A 13,290-nucleotide genomic window follows, 5' to 3' on the forward strand; every position below is an offset into this window, starting at 1 on the left:
CCCTGTGGAACATTTCTAACATTCATTAGAAAGATATAAATATGATATAAACTTCCTCTTAAGGAGCTCTGCTGGTATAGTGGGTTACATGTTGGCCTACTAACTGCAAGGTCAGCAGTTCAAATCCACCAGCTGCTCTGTGGGAGAAAGATAAGAGTCTCTGCTCCCGTAAAGATTTACAGCTTCAGAAACTGTATGCAGGGTCACTCTGAGTTGAGACAGATTCAAAGGCACACAACAACCACCACCAAATTTCCTCTTGGTTATATGATTTCACAAATACGATTACCCTGAGAGGAAGATATTTCGCCCTTACTGACCGGTAAAAAACAGATTCAGAGAAAGAGGAGTGAACCTATGTTTGACATGAGTGCTTTGCATTTAATTCTCATAATAATCCACAAATAGTTTAAAAACAAAAAAATGGTCTCAGAAAGGTAAAGTAATTGGCCTAAGATCATACCAGTGGTAAAGTCAGAATACTGACTCCAATGTCCATGCTTTCCCCTTAGTACCACAATATCACCACGTTAGACAAGTTGGCTAAGGTTCAGAATTCTGATTGACATGTGAAACTGAAAGAGCTGATACTTACCTGTTAGTGAAGCTGAGTGATCTGAGCCAGCAAGAACACATCTGACTTTAGAATTCTCTAGGCCTACAAAAAAAAAAAAAAAATTCTTTTGGAATTACACTGAAAACAGATCAAGTTGGGCAGAACAGTCAGCATATCAGGACCCAAGGAGAAATTCTCAGCCCGTTACAGGCAGACTTGAGCCAGCAGCGCCTGACATGATTGGGAAAGCAGTTTCACAAAAGGTACTGGACTATATGAGCAAAAGTTCATGGAAAAATTCCATTATATTTTAACTCAGTTTTTCCATGAACTTCTTGAAGTCTTCTCATATAAAGTATTGTTATAGTTAAGTGCTGTCAAGTTGGTTCCGAGTCATAGCAACCCTGTATAGAGTTTCCAAGGAGCAACTGGTAAGTTTGAACTGCCAACTTTGTGGTTTGCAGTCTAGTACTGATCATACTGCATCACACCAGGAGTCCATAAAGGGAGTCAAGGTTGTCATTATCAGAGAGGAGAGGTACAAATGTGTAAAGGCCAGAATCAATCACCATGTAATGGATTTTAATTGGCGGCATCAGTATAAATTCCTAGTTTCTGATATAGAGAGAAAGCTAAGTAAGTAGAAGCATATGTATGTATAATATTGGTGTGTGTGCGTGATGTCATATGCATGTATAATATTGGGGTGTGTGTGTGGTGGCATATGCATGTATAATATTGGTGTGCGTGTGTGGTGGCAGTTGCTTCTGATTAGTTTCAGCCACTCAGTGGGCCTACATGCAATGGCACTCGTGCACGCTAGTGCTATCATGTGTAGTCACTTAAATACAAACTCCGGTCTCCTAATAACACACAGATAAACTGAGAACTGACCTTACCTCTACAAATCTAGCACTTTTCCCCCTTCAATCATAAGGCCTTCCCAGATAAGGTATAATCCAAATCAACCCTGGGTGGAAGTTATGGTAACCTGTATTCTTATTTGGTAACTCTTTTTTTCTGATACTTCCATTTAGTTTGACCAGCGTCTTCATGAGGACCCTGGTGGTGCTATGGAAAAAGTGTTGAGCTGCTAATCTCAAGGTCGGTGGTTCAAACTCAGCAGCCGCTCTATGGGAGAAAGATGGGTCTTTCCAATCCCATAAAGATTTCATCTTGAAAACTCTATACATGGATGCTATAAGTCAGAATCAATTCAATGGCAGTGGGTGATGGGTAGTGGTGAGGTTGCTTTTGTTAAGTGCCATCAAGTCAGTTCTGACTCATAGCGACCATGTATAGGCTTTCCAAGGAGCAGCTGGTGGGGTTAAACTGCTGACCTTATGGCTCGCTGTCCAGTACTGGTCATAGTAGAGTTGTGAGGAGTGTCTTAATAAAACGGCCCTCACACCATCAAATGTTCTAAGGAATGATAAAGGGACAGAGCAGATGTTCCCAGCCACATTCAAGAGAAAAAAACACGGCCTCTAGTGGCCAAATTGGGAATAATCAGGGTCCCAGCTCCAGTTACAAAGGAGATGAAGAAAGAAAAGTGAAAGATTCCCCTAAACAACTATGAATCTAGCTATGTCCCAAACAGACCCCAACAGGTTATTTAAATCAAACAAATGAAAAACTTTTTACTCCTTCTACTTTCGGGTCCTGTGCTAAAATTACAGAGTAGAATAATGTACAGGTCCTGCCCCTAAAAAGCTCCTAAGTTTTGGCTTGTGGGAACATATAGAAACAACAATAATGCAACATGCACATGAAGAAATGCAATGGAACTAGAGAAGTGAAGTCTTTACTGAATAAGCTATATCTAAGTTAGGCCTTGAAACCATCTCAGGATCTCTCCTAGGAAAACAGGAAAGAAAAGACATTTCGGCAGACGTTTATTCAAATATACAGAGAAACAAGAATGCAGGTTATGCTCAGAAATAATGAAATATAGTGGCAAGGCAGAAAAGAGGTTTGGAAAGCATAAGTTTACATTATGAAAGGCTTAGAAGTCACGTGACATGGATAGCCAGTCTGGTATCCAGTGTCCCTTACCCCTTTTCTAAGAGTCCCCTCCCCGACTTGACCACTTCAGGGAAGTTAAGCCCACCTCCAGCTAACAGAGCACCCTCAGGACTCAGAAAAATTAAAGTGATTCCAAGGCCCTTCTTTCCCCACCCACTTGTTTCAAATTCATGGATGACTGTTGAGTCAATTCAAACTCATCACAACCCCGCAGGACTGAGCAGAACTGCCCCCCGAGGGTTTCCAAGGCTCGACATTTTTATGGAAGCAGGCTGACACAGCTTTCTCATGAGAAGTGGCTGGTAAGTTCAAATTGCAGACCTTCTGGTTAGCAACAGAGTACTTTAACCATTGCACCACCAGGGCTCCTTCTCCCCTTGCTTTTGTTGTTGTTGTTCAGTGCTGTTAAGTTGTTCCCGACTCATAGCAACCCTGCATAGGGTTTCCAAGAAGCAACTGATGAATTTGAATAGATGACCTTACAGTTCAAACTGACCTTGCAGTCCAATGCTTATCCTACAGTGCCACACTAGAACTCCAACTCTCTAAAATCTCCTTTGGTCTGAGCTAGAGGAGAGTGGTTAGAGGTCTCCTCTACAGGTTTATCCTATAGCCAGTCCTCAGTAAACTGGGTCACAATGAGCAAAAGAGAGAGAGACGAAGAGGGAAACAGAGGTATCTACACAGAGAGAAGGCTGACTCAGAGCAGTGGAGGGCTGGCACACAGAGGAGTGGGAGAGAGGGAATGAGACTCAGAGTGAAAGTAAAAGAGGAGAAGAGACACAAAGCCTCACAGATCAATTCATCAACAAAAGTCCAACCAGCAGACCTGAAGGACAAAAGATTACTAACTACTCCTCGTGGTGTTCCCGAGAGGAACACATCTGGCCCCACTCACTACATCGTCAACCACTCCAGTTTCCTGTTTGGGTGAAGAAATTGGGCGTGTGAGATTCATTGTTGTTGCTATGTGCCACGGACTCGGTTCCGACTCATAGAGACCCTGTACAGGGTTTCTGAGGCTGTAAATGTTTACAGGAGCAGAAAGTCTCATCTTTCTCCAATGAAGCAGCTGGTAGTTTCAAACTGCTGACCGTGAGATTAGCAGCCTGATTCGTAACCACTATGATAGTGAGGCAAAATCCTTCGGGATCTTCTCTTTGGAATGTGCCTGCCTGCACAGAGGTGCATCCTTATGTTCTCGAAGCCAGGCAGGAAGTTTAGAAGGCAGAGTCTATGCAATAGCTCTAGTGCTGGCAGGTACATTGAATTGAGGATTCGGAATTTAGAGGCTCACTATTGCTACACATTTTCTCCACACACCTAAGCCATGTCCTTCAACCTAGCTTTCACCAGCTCTCGAGCTATCGGACTTGCACCCATCTCTCAATGGATCCCAAACTCTGGCACCCATTGTAATTCTTTCACTGTTGTTGTTAGGGATCCTTGAGTTGGTTCCTTACCTGGTACTCTGCTGGGTTCCTTTGCTGTCAAAAACAATGGGAGAGTCTGCCCAGGGCACAACCGTCGTGCAGATGATGCCAAACCAGTACCCCACTGGAACACGATGCCACTTGCTTCCCAATGAAGTAAAGGAAAAAACAGAGAGAATGCACATCAGGGTGAGACCAGGTTGCTCTTTGAAGCTCACTGAGATGGGAGGTTTCCATTCATTGTCAGTGATTATTCTGGAGAACTTCATTGTTTCAAGGGAATCCCGAGACTGGCCACAGGAATTACAAACAAATTTTTAAAAATCTGGTCTGCGAGCAAAGCAATCTAAGACCATCAAAGATCATTCCAACACAACAAAACTTCCTCCAGAACATTCCAGGACACTCCTCCGAGGTAAAAATCACTGGAATGATACTTTGCTCATGTTGTTATATACAGTATGATACCATTTATATAACAATCTGGAAATGACAAAAGTATCGAGATGGACAAGAGATGAGTGTTTCCTAGGGACTAAAGAGCAGGTGAAGGAGCTCTGATAGCGTAGTGGTTACAAATAGGGCTGCGAGTCGCAAGGTCAGCAGTTAGAAACTACCAGCTGTTCCGCAGGAGAAAGATGAGGCGTTCTGCTCCCGTAAACATTTACAGCTTTGGAAACCCTGTACAGGGTCGCTATGAGTCAGAACCGACTCCACAGCACATAGCAACAACAACAACAAAGGAGCAAGTAGGAGGGAAGTAGGAGTGTGGTGTAGGATCCTTGTGGTGATGGAAATGTTCTGTTCTGTATCTTGACTCTATCATATCAGTATCCTGGTTGTGATACTGCACTAGAGGAAAAGTGCCCTAGGGGTCTCTTAGTATTATTTTTTATAATTGCATATGAATCTACATTTATCTTAAAAGTAAAAGCCTAATTAAAAAAAAAAAAAAGTAATCAATGATAGCACCCGGGAGGCCATCAGCACAGTGCCATACTGGACTCTTCCTCATCTCCTCTTTCCTCGGTTCACTCTATAACTGAACTCAATAAGCACTTGGGCCCCAGCTACACAGCCAGTTAGTGCTCTCCTTCAACCCAACAGGAGTGACATCAGAAAATGAGGAAGGGAGAGAACAAGGGTCAGTGCTCTTGCACACATCACTTCCCCCCTTTACCTTCCTCCTCCACTCCACTGGCATCAGTGCCATCTCATCACCCCAGTCCTGGTACACAAGACAGGCTCACCTGAAGCTTGGAAACAGGCATCAAACATTCAAACAGAATAAACATTAAAAGCCATTAAGAAGGCAGCACATTCACTGCCAAGAATGTGGGCCTTGGGATCCAGATGTTCCCACACTCTGACACCAGCTCTAACTCTCACTGCCTTCCTCTCTGTGTAACCCTAAACAATGCTTTAACCTTTCCGGGCCTCAGTTTCCTCACACTGGACACTACACTCACATCAGAGCATGGCTGTGAGGAGTGAAAGAGGTAATAGAAGCAAGAGAACCTAGCATCATGCCTATATAGTAAAAAAAAAAAAAAAAAGAAGAGTTGGAAAAGTTCATTTCCTCACACTCTGCGTTCTCACATGACTTCTGCCTTCTCCTATTACATCAGAACTGGAACATAACAGGACACTTTCAAGGATTACTCCTCAGAGAAGCTCACTCTCTCTATTTTATGTGACTATTTAAGAATCAAAAGCAAAATCATCACCTGTAGCAGCTAATGCATGCCTCAGTCCAGCAGCAATGCACACAACCTTCTCTCTCAGGAGCTGTCAAGGGACAAAGAATTTAGATCTTACAATTACTCATACACAAAATGTTATGGTATCTATGTCCACATGCAATACAGCATGACCCCCAATGTGTGTCTGATAAATCTAAAGGGGTTCCCCTCCATTTTACACATAAATATTTCTAAACATATCTCAAAATGTAAACCTTTTTTAAAAACCATTACTACAACATTATAATCACAAGTTCAAAAGAGGGAATTAGAAACTATACAGCCCAGGGTTGGCGAACTTTTTCTGTAAAGGGACAGAGAGTAAATATTTTAGACACGGCAGCCTATATGATATCTGTCACAACTACTCAAATTTCTGCTATTGTAGCCTAAAAGCAGCCACAGACAACACAAGTATATCTCAGAGATATTGTGAGTTTGGGTCCAGATCAATAACTATCACAATAAAGCAAGTCACATAAAGTTTTTGCTACCTGTAAAAGTTATGTTTACACAATACTATAGTCTATTTAGTGTACAATTACATTATGAAAAAGTCTGAAATATTGTGAGAATTGCCAAAATGTGACACAGAGACATGAAGTGAACACATGCGGTTGGAAAAATGCCTGGCGTCAACAGACCTACTCAACACAGTGTTGCCACAAATCTTCAGTTTGCAGAAAAAAAACCACAATCTTTGTAAATAACAATAAAGTACAATAAAATTAGATATGCCTGTATGAAAATGAATGGGTGTGGCTACGTTCCAATATAACTTTATTTACCAAGGGCTGTAGTTTGCCACAGGAGCCCTGGTAGCACTGTAGGTTAGGCATTGGGCTACTAACAGCAAGGTAGGCGGTTCAAACCCACTCACTGCTACATGGGAGAAAGATGAAGCTATCTACTCCTGTAAGGACTTAAAGCCTCACAAATCCTACATAGATTTACCATAAGTCAGAAACAACTCAATAGCAGTGGGTTTGGGGTTTAAGTAGTTTGCCAATCCCTGATCTAGTCCTACTCCCATCAATGCCAAACCCCTTCACAATACCAGATCAAGTGGTTACCCACCCACCCTCTTCCCAACACCTGCCTCCAGTGATACAAGCTTGCCTACCTCCCCAGGTGTCTGTTCTGACTTTGCACAGTTCCATTTATCTCCTGGGTAGGAACTAATCTGTCTGCCTACAGCTTCTGATAATACTTCCCAATATTTAAAGACAGTTCTCATGTCCTCTAAGACATCTTGTGATGGCTTTAAAAATACAGTCTCAGATTCTCTGATACTTCACCCTTTAAAATGAGGAACATAATACTTTCCTAATCTGCTTGAATGTGCAATGGTCTTAGTGACTTGTTTTCAATAAAAGCAAAAAGGAAAAAAGGCACTGAGGCTGCCTATGCAACCTCTCTCTTGGACTACACTTGTGGAAAGCCATTTGCCAAGTCTGGCTACTTCTACGGAAAGGCTAACAGGCAACGAACTGATTCTTGGCCAGTATTCACATGACAGAGCTTGAAAGTGGAACCTCCTGCCCAGCCGAGCCTTCAGAAGAATGGGTAGCCCAGCTGACATCTTAACTACAACCTTACGGGACACTAGGTAAACTGTTACCAGATTACTGATCCTCAGAAAATATGCAAGACAATGTTTGCTATAAGGTGGAGGGTCAGAGAAAAAGAGGAAGACCCCCAACGAGATGGATTGGCCAAGTGGCAGCATCGATGAACTCAAGCGTGACAACAGTAGTGAGGTTGGACCAGGATCGGGCAGTGTTTCGTTCTGCTGTGCATAAGGTCGCTATGAGTCAGTATCGACTCGATGGCACCTAACAACAACAACAACAACATTCTAAAGTAATTTGTTACACATCAATCTTTAATTAATACATACCTATTCTTTAGGCCAAATCGCCTTGATTGGATCAGCCATTTCCCTTATGGGTTCAAACTTGCCCATCATCCCAGTCTGCTTCCTCTGAATACGCACTAGTTGGTCAATCTCTCTCCTTTAAAGGGATGTAATTGCTCCAATCACAGCCTTTATGAGGCTCTATCATGCTTGCTTGTGTACAAGTCCACAGTATGTTGCATAGCAAATGTTACTGATATGAAATGCCCAGAATAGGTAAATCCACAGAGGCAGAAAGTAGATTGATTACTGGTTTCCAGGGCTGGTAATGTTGGGAGGGGTTGATAGAGAATGGGGACTAACTGCTAATGAGATTTCCTTTTCTGATGAAACCCTACTTTTAGCAAGCAATGTGCCCACACACACATACATACAGTACATCTTGAATGGTAACACACAGGGGACTGTACAGTTGATAAACACATGTAACGTGCCATTATTGACAGATAGGGTGATGGTTCCCAATCTCTGTGAGCACAGTGAAAGTCATGGGATTGTCTGCTTGTTTTTTTTATTTAAAAATCATTTAATACACAAAGGGAGAACTGTCTAGAACACAAAAGCATTTCACATTTTTTAAAAAACATTCTAAATTATTTGACAGAGGCAGCAGTGATTCAGAGTCTTTATGAGAAACCATTCAAGGCAGATGTTTGAGAATTCTGAAATTTTCAGATTTTAAGAAGGTAGTTCAATGTTTATGTCATAATATACCATATGCTGCACAATCCCCCAGCAGGATCTCAAGCAGCATCCCTCATAATTAAAACCATCAACATATCTGCAGTAAAACAATGGGTATTCACACTAAATAGGATAAGTAGCTTCAATGTAAGTTCAGACTGGATTTCTAAGAAAATTAGTTATTAAAAAGCTTAGAAAAAAAATTTTTTCAAATCTTTGTGGATTTTGGAATTATAGATGAAGAAGCGTGAACTTTAATAAATTCGTATGACAACACACAAAAGATTCTTTAAACAAATGACCCACTTCTACAAATGCAGAAATAGATAAGCTTTCAAACACATTATAACAGGTGCCATCCTTAATAATATTAAATGTACATCTTAAATACATATACACACAGCATACACCCTTACCTCGGGAGCACTGGGAACATAGTGGCTAACTGCTCAGTTGCTAACAAAAGGTCAATAGTTTAAAGCCACCAACTGCTCCTCAGAAACCCTATACAAGGTCGCTGAGTTGGAACCAACTCAACAGCACTTAACAATAATATCCTTACCTCAATGGCCTGGGGAACCGCACATCTTCGAGGCCCAGGAGAAATACCTAATTGGCCAAACAAGTTGGAGCCACATGATAGAACTTGACCACTTTCTGTAAAATACAATAACTTCAATTACAAATTTCAGGTTTAATATATTTGTGAGCAATGATTAAATGCTGAGTGATGAGAGGAGTAAAAGACACAAGAGAAGGTAATGGGGTCCTATGTTTCAGGGCATTCAAATCATATTCTCTATAATACACTTAGCACAGAACCTATTGTTAAATCAGAGAACACTTATTTCTCATTTTTTGTGTTTCTATGTGATGTAATTTCTATTATTGTAGTATTCCTGGCCTTTTCCCTGCTCTTCCTCAGACTCTCTGCTTTCTATGGGAAAAGGAGTAACCTAACCCAAATGGTGAGTTTGGGGTAGGCAAGAGAATGTATGGGGCTTGGCACCTTCCTCTTTCCTCATTTTGGATCTGCTTTTGCTAAGTAGGTATTCTGGGCTGACACACACAGTAAGGATTTCCCCAGTAGGAAGGTCTAGAGTTTAGGGAGTGAGTTTGGACCAGGGAAGTGATAGAAAAACCACTTGGCCTTAGAATTAACTCTGTCTTCCAATTCAGGTGTTATCAGTAAAAAGCCAATAGATTTATCTCCAGGGATTTGAGCCTTTCTCACAACTAGTTCTAAATGGGAAGAGTGGTTATCTACAGACTCTCCACAACCTGAATGCAGGCCCATAATAAGCTCTTCATAAATGATAACTATTGTTCATATTGTAATAATTAATATCAAGTTTGACATACATTACAGCACACTTCTTCAAAAGAGAGATAACATCAAAGCAGGATTTTAAAGAAGTAGGAGCTCACTGCACAGATAAGAAAAGTCATTCCAGAGGGAACAACAGTATGTATAAATGCAGAAAGGAGTAAGAATTTGATTAGTAGTTTAATGTTGCTAAAGAAAAAGGTTTGGAAGTTGTGAGTAATAAGAAACAAGTCAAGAGAGGTAGATGAGGTACAGTTATAGAAAGCCATGTGCTAAAAAACTTAGAATTTTAGTTATGCACATGAGAAACCATAGGTCCAAAGCAGGGAGTGACATTATCAAATAAAGCCTTTGCCAAAGAACTATAACAAAGAGGGAGCCTGGTCAGAAACCATAGCTGTCCTTTAAATCCAGAATGGCCTACAGTAGAAAGGGTGAAGTCAGGCAAAAAGCAAAGAGGTTGAAGCTGCTTCAAGAGAGAAGGCAGCCAATAAAGTAACTATTGCCAAGGACTCCCCAGCTACTCCAAGAGTATTGTTCTATTAAAACTTTGACTACATTCTTCTACATCTTATCTATTATCTGCTTCACAGAAACCAAGTATCTCTGCCCAACCATATGACACCCACTCCTTACTCATTCCCATGGTTAATTTCCAAGGACCAAGTCAATATGTGCAAATTAGCATTATGCAAAAATGGAGGATGACTACATCACATCATAAATGGAAGATAACTACGTATTACATAACTACTCAATTACATCATCATCTAACTGGCAAATTTCATTACATAACTGCCAAACTATCATGAATTACTGCCCAGCCAAACCAACATTTAATTTAAACCATCACAGCCAGAATTACTCTCACCTTGTACTTCGGTGTTCATTACTGACAAATGTACATTGTTACCGCACAAATTTGTTGGATAGTAGATTTTTTCACCATTGTAAATGTGAAATGTCCAATTATGAGATAATCAATACATAAAGAGTGGCTGGATTAAGAAAACAACCCTCATTAGAAAAGAACCGCCCTCACTGCTGTGGCAGCCTCTACTTTCCTCATTCTCTTCCCCTCCTCCCCCATATTACCCATGCTAACCTTCAGCTAGCACAACTCGCCAGCTAACCAACCTCTAATTTCCTCATTCTTCCCCACCACGTTACCCATGCTAACCTTCAGCTAGCACTGCTCACCAGCTAACCAAGACACATGGCTATCATGAACTTTTGGGACAGACAGAGGCCACCAAAGGTGAACTAGTCCATCTTCCAGTCTCTAGCAAAAGTTCTCCGGCCTAATGTCCTTTACTATTTAAAGTCTTCATATAAAAGGCATCCCAGTTTTCTTGGCAACCAGTAAGATCATTTGTACATGTGTGTATTGAAACCATAAAGAGGCTTTCATTTAATCAATGTCACCATTAACACGTTCTTCTTACCCAAAGCCTTCATGGTGATACCTGGGTGTGAACTCACCTGTGAGTATAATGGTAAAATCCCAGCCACAAGCCACCTGCTGGATGGTACAGCCAAGGAGGGGTATGCAGGGACTAAAATACAGAACATCCTCTGTGTGACCAAGTCCCAATTGTCCATCTTTATTTAGACCACAAACAAAAAGACCTCCTCCATCTGCAAAACATAAAGGCCCTGGTGAAAGTGTGCACAACTGTCAAACCAGCAATAAGATGCCACCCCTTATTTGGACTCACAGACCAATAACTATTTTTCTCATTCAAGTTACTAAGTTGAATATGCTAATATGCTCTAGAACTAAATGGTACAGGGCCAAGAGGCTCAAATCTAATATATAAATGGAAACTCTGCATTCTAGAGTAGTAACCAATCAATCGCCAAACTGAGCATCCACTATGACTATGTTGTTATGGGCCATCGAGTCGTTTCCGACCCATAGCGACCCTGTATAGGGTTTCCGAGGGTGTAAATCTTTACAGGAGTAGAAAGGCTCATCTTCCTCCCGCGGTGCAGCTGGTAGTTTCGAACCGCTGACCTTAAGGTTGGCAGCCCGATTCGTAACCACTACGCTACCAGAGTACAGCTACCATTTATGGAACACTTAGTATGTCCACGTACTGTTCTAAGGAAGCCATGGTGTGGCATTGCAGGATAAGCACTAGACTACTAAACACAAGGTTGGTAGTTCAAACCCACCAGCTGCTCTTTGGAAACCCTACACAGGGGCACTATGAGTTGGAACTGACTTGACAGCACTTCCCAACTGTTCTGAGAGCTCTAAGTATGGGACCAACTTATCTTTTAGGCACAGCAGGCCCAGTGAACAGGACCCACAGCACTTTTAGGAGACCATGAAATGTTTCCATTTTAAGTTCTTTTCAAACAGATGAAAGTATAATAAGAATAACTGTAGAATCATAAATCTGAACCGGATTATATTCATCTTTATACCTATACAGTTATGAAATATAGTTTTAATATTTCTTTATGGAGGAAGGGGTTAAAGAAGGCAAAAGTGCTGAAGGCCCACCTAAGTCATAATGTGGCCCTTTCAGTGCACAGAATCTCCATTATTGTCCCACAAGTTACAAGTGAAGAAACTATGGCACAGAGAAAGAAATAACTTGTCCAAGGACACAGAGCTAGTAAACCACAGGCTCAGGATCTGAACCCAGGCAATCAGAGTCCAGAGTACGTGCCATAAAACAAGACACAAAATGGCCTCCTTTGCAATACTATAGCACTTGCAGTACTTGCTAAGTACTACCGTAGGAACTGTGAGGGAAAATTAAAGAAAATGGAAATTCTTGCTCCCAAAGACTATTCAATCTAATTGCAAAGACTTGTAACTGCCATGTTAAGAGTAAACAGCAATTCTTGATGTAGTGGTGGTGGTGGTTGTTAGTACCTGGGACACACAGCAGCCCCATGTGACTAGGCTGTAATCTTCATGTGATCAGACTGCCAGGTCTTTCTTCTACACTGAGGCTGGTGGACTGAACTACCAGGCATTTGGTTATCAACCATATATTTAACCATTCAACCATTCAACCACCAGGATTCCTTTAAAGAGCGACTGTTGTTGTCGATAAGTGTTGTTGTTGTTGTTAAGTGCTGTTGAGTTGGTTCTGACTCATAGTGCCCTGTATAGGGTTACAAGGAGCAGGTGGTAGTAATGAACTGCCAAATTTGTGTTTAGCACTCTAGTGCTTATCCTATAGAGCCACACCATGATTCCCTTAGAACATTATTTGGCACATTCTAAGTTCTCAGTCCACCATTCATCTGTCAGTTTGTCGTACTGTGGTGGCTTGCACGTTTCTGTGATTCCGGAAGCTACGCCACGGGTATTTTAAATACCAGCAGGGTCACCCATGGGGATGGGTTTCAGATGAGCTTCCAGACTAAGACAAACTAGGAAGGAGGAGAGATGGATTACTTCTGAATATTTAGTCACTAAAAAACCATATGAATAACAGTGGAACAAGCTCTGGTAGCGTAGTGGTTATGAATCAGGCTGCGAACCTTAAGGTCAGCGGTATGAAACTACCAGCCGCTCCGTGGGAGAAAGATGAGGATTTCTACTCCCGTAAAGATTTACACCCTCGGAAACCCTGTACAGG

At 41.5% G+C, this 13,290-nt stretch overlaps 1 protein-coding gene across 1 annotated transcript in view; it reads right to left on the reverse strand.

Annotated features, from left to right (window-relative positions):
• The window catches only part of SERGEF (secretion regulating guanine nucleotide exchange factor), a 362,682-nt gene that overhangs the window by 325,318 nt on the left and 24,074 nt on the right, over positions 1-13,290 (reverse strand). Inside the window, 5 exon segments of the mRNA XM_006865831.1 lie at positions 596-658; positions 4,045-4,158; positions 5,742-5,802; positions 8,921-9,015; positions 11,168-11,323. Of these exon segments, the coding sequence (XP_006865893.1) occupies positions 596-658; positions 4,045-4,158; positions 5,742-5,802; positions 8,921-9,015; positions 11,168-11,323 (489 nt within the window).

This window comes from Chrysochloris asiatica, unplaced genomic scaffold, assembly GCF_000296735.1.
Source record: "Chrysochloris asiatica unplaced genomic scaffold, ChrAsi1.0 scaffold00083, whole genome shotgun sequence".
NCBI classification, from domain to species: domain Eukaryota; kingdom Metazoa; phylum Chordata; class Mammalia; order Afrosoricida; family Chrysochloridae; genus Chrysochloris; species Chrysochloris asiatica.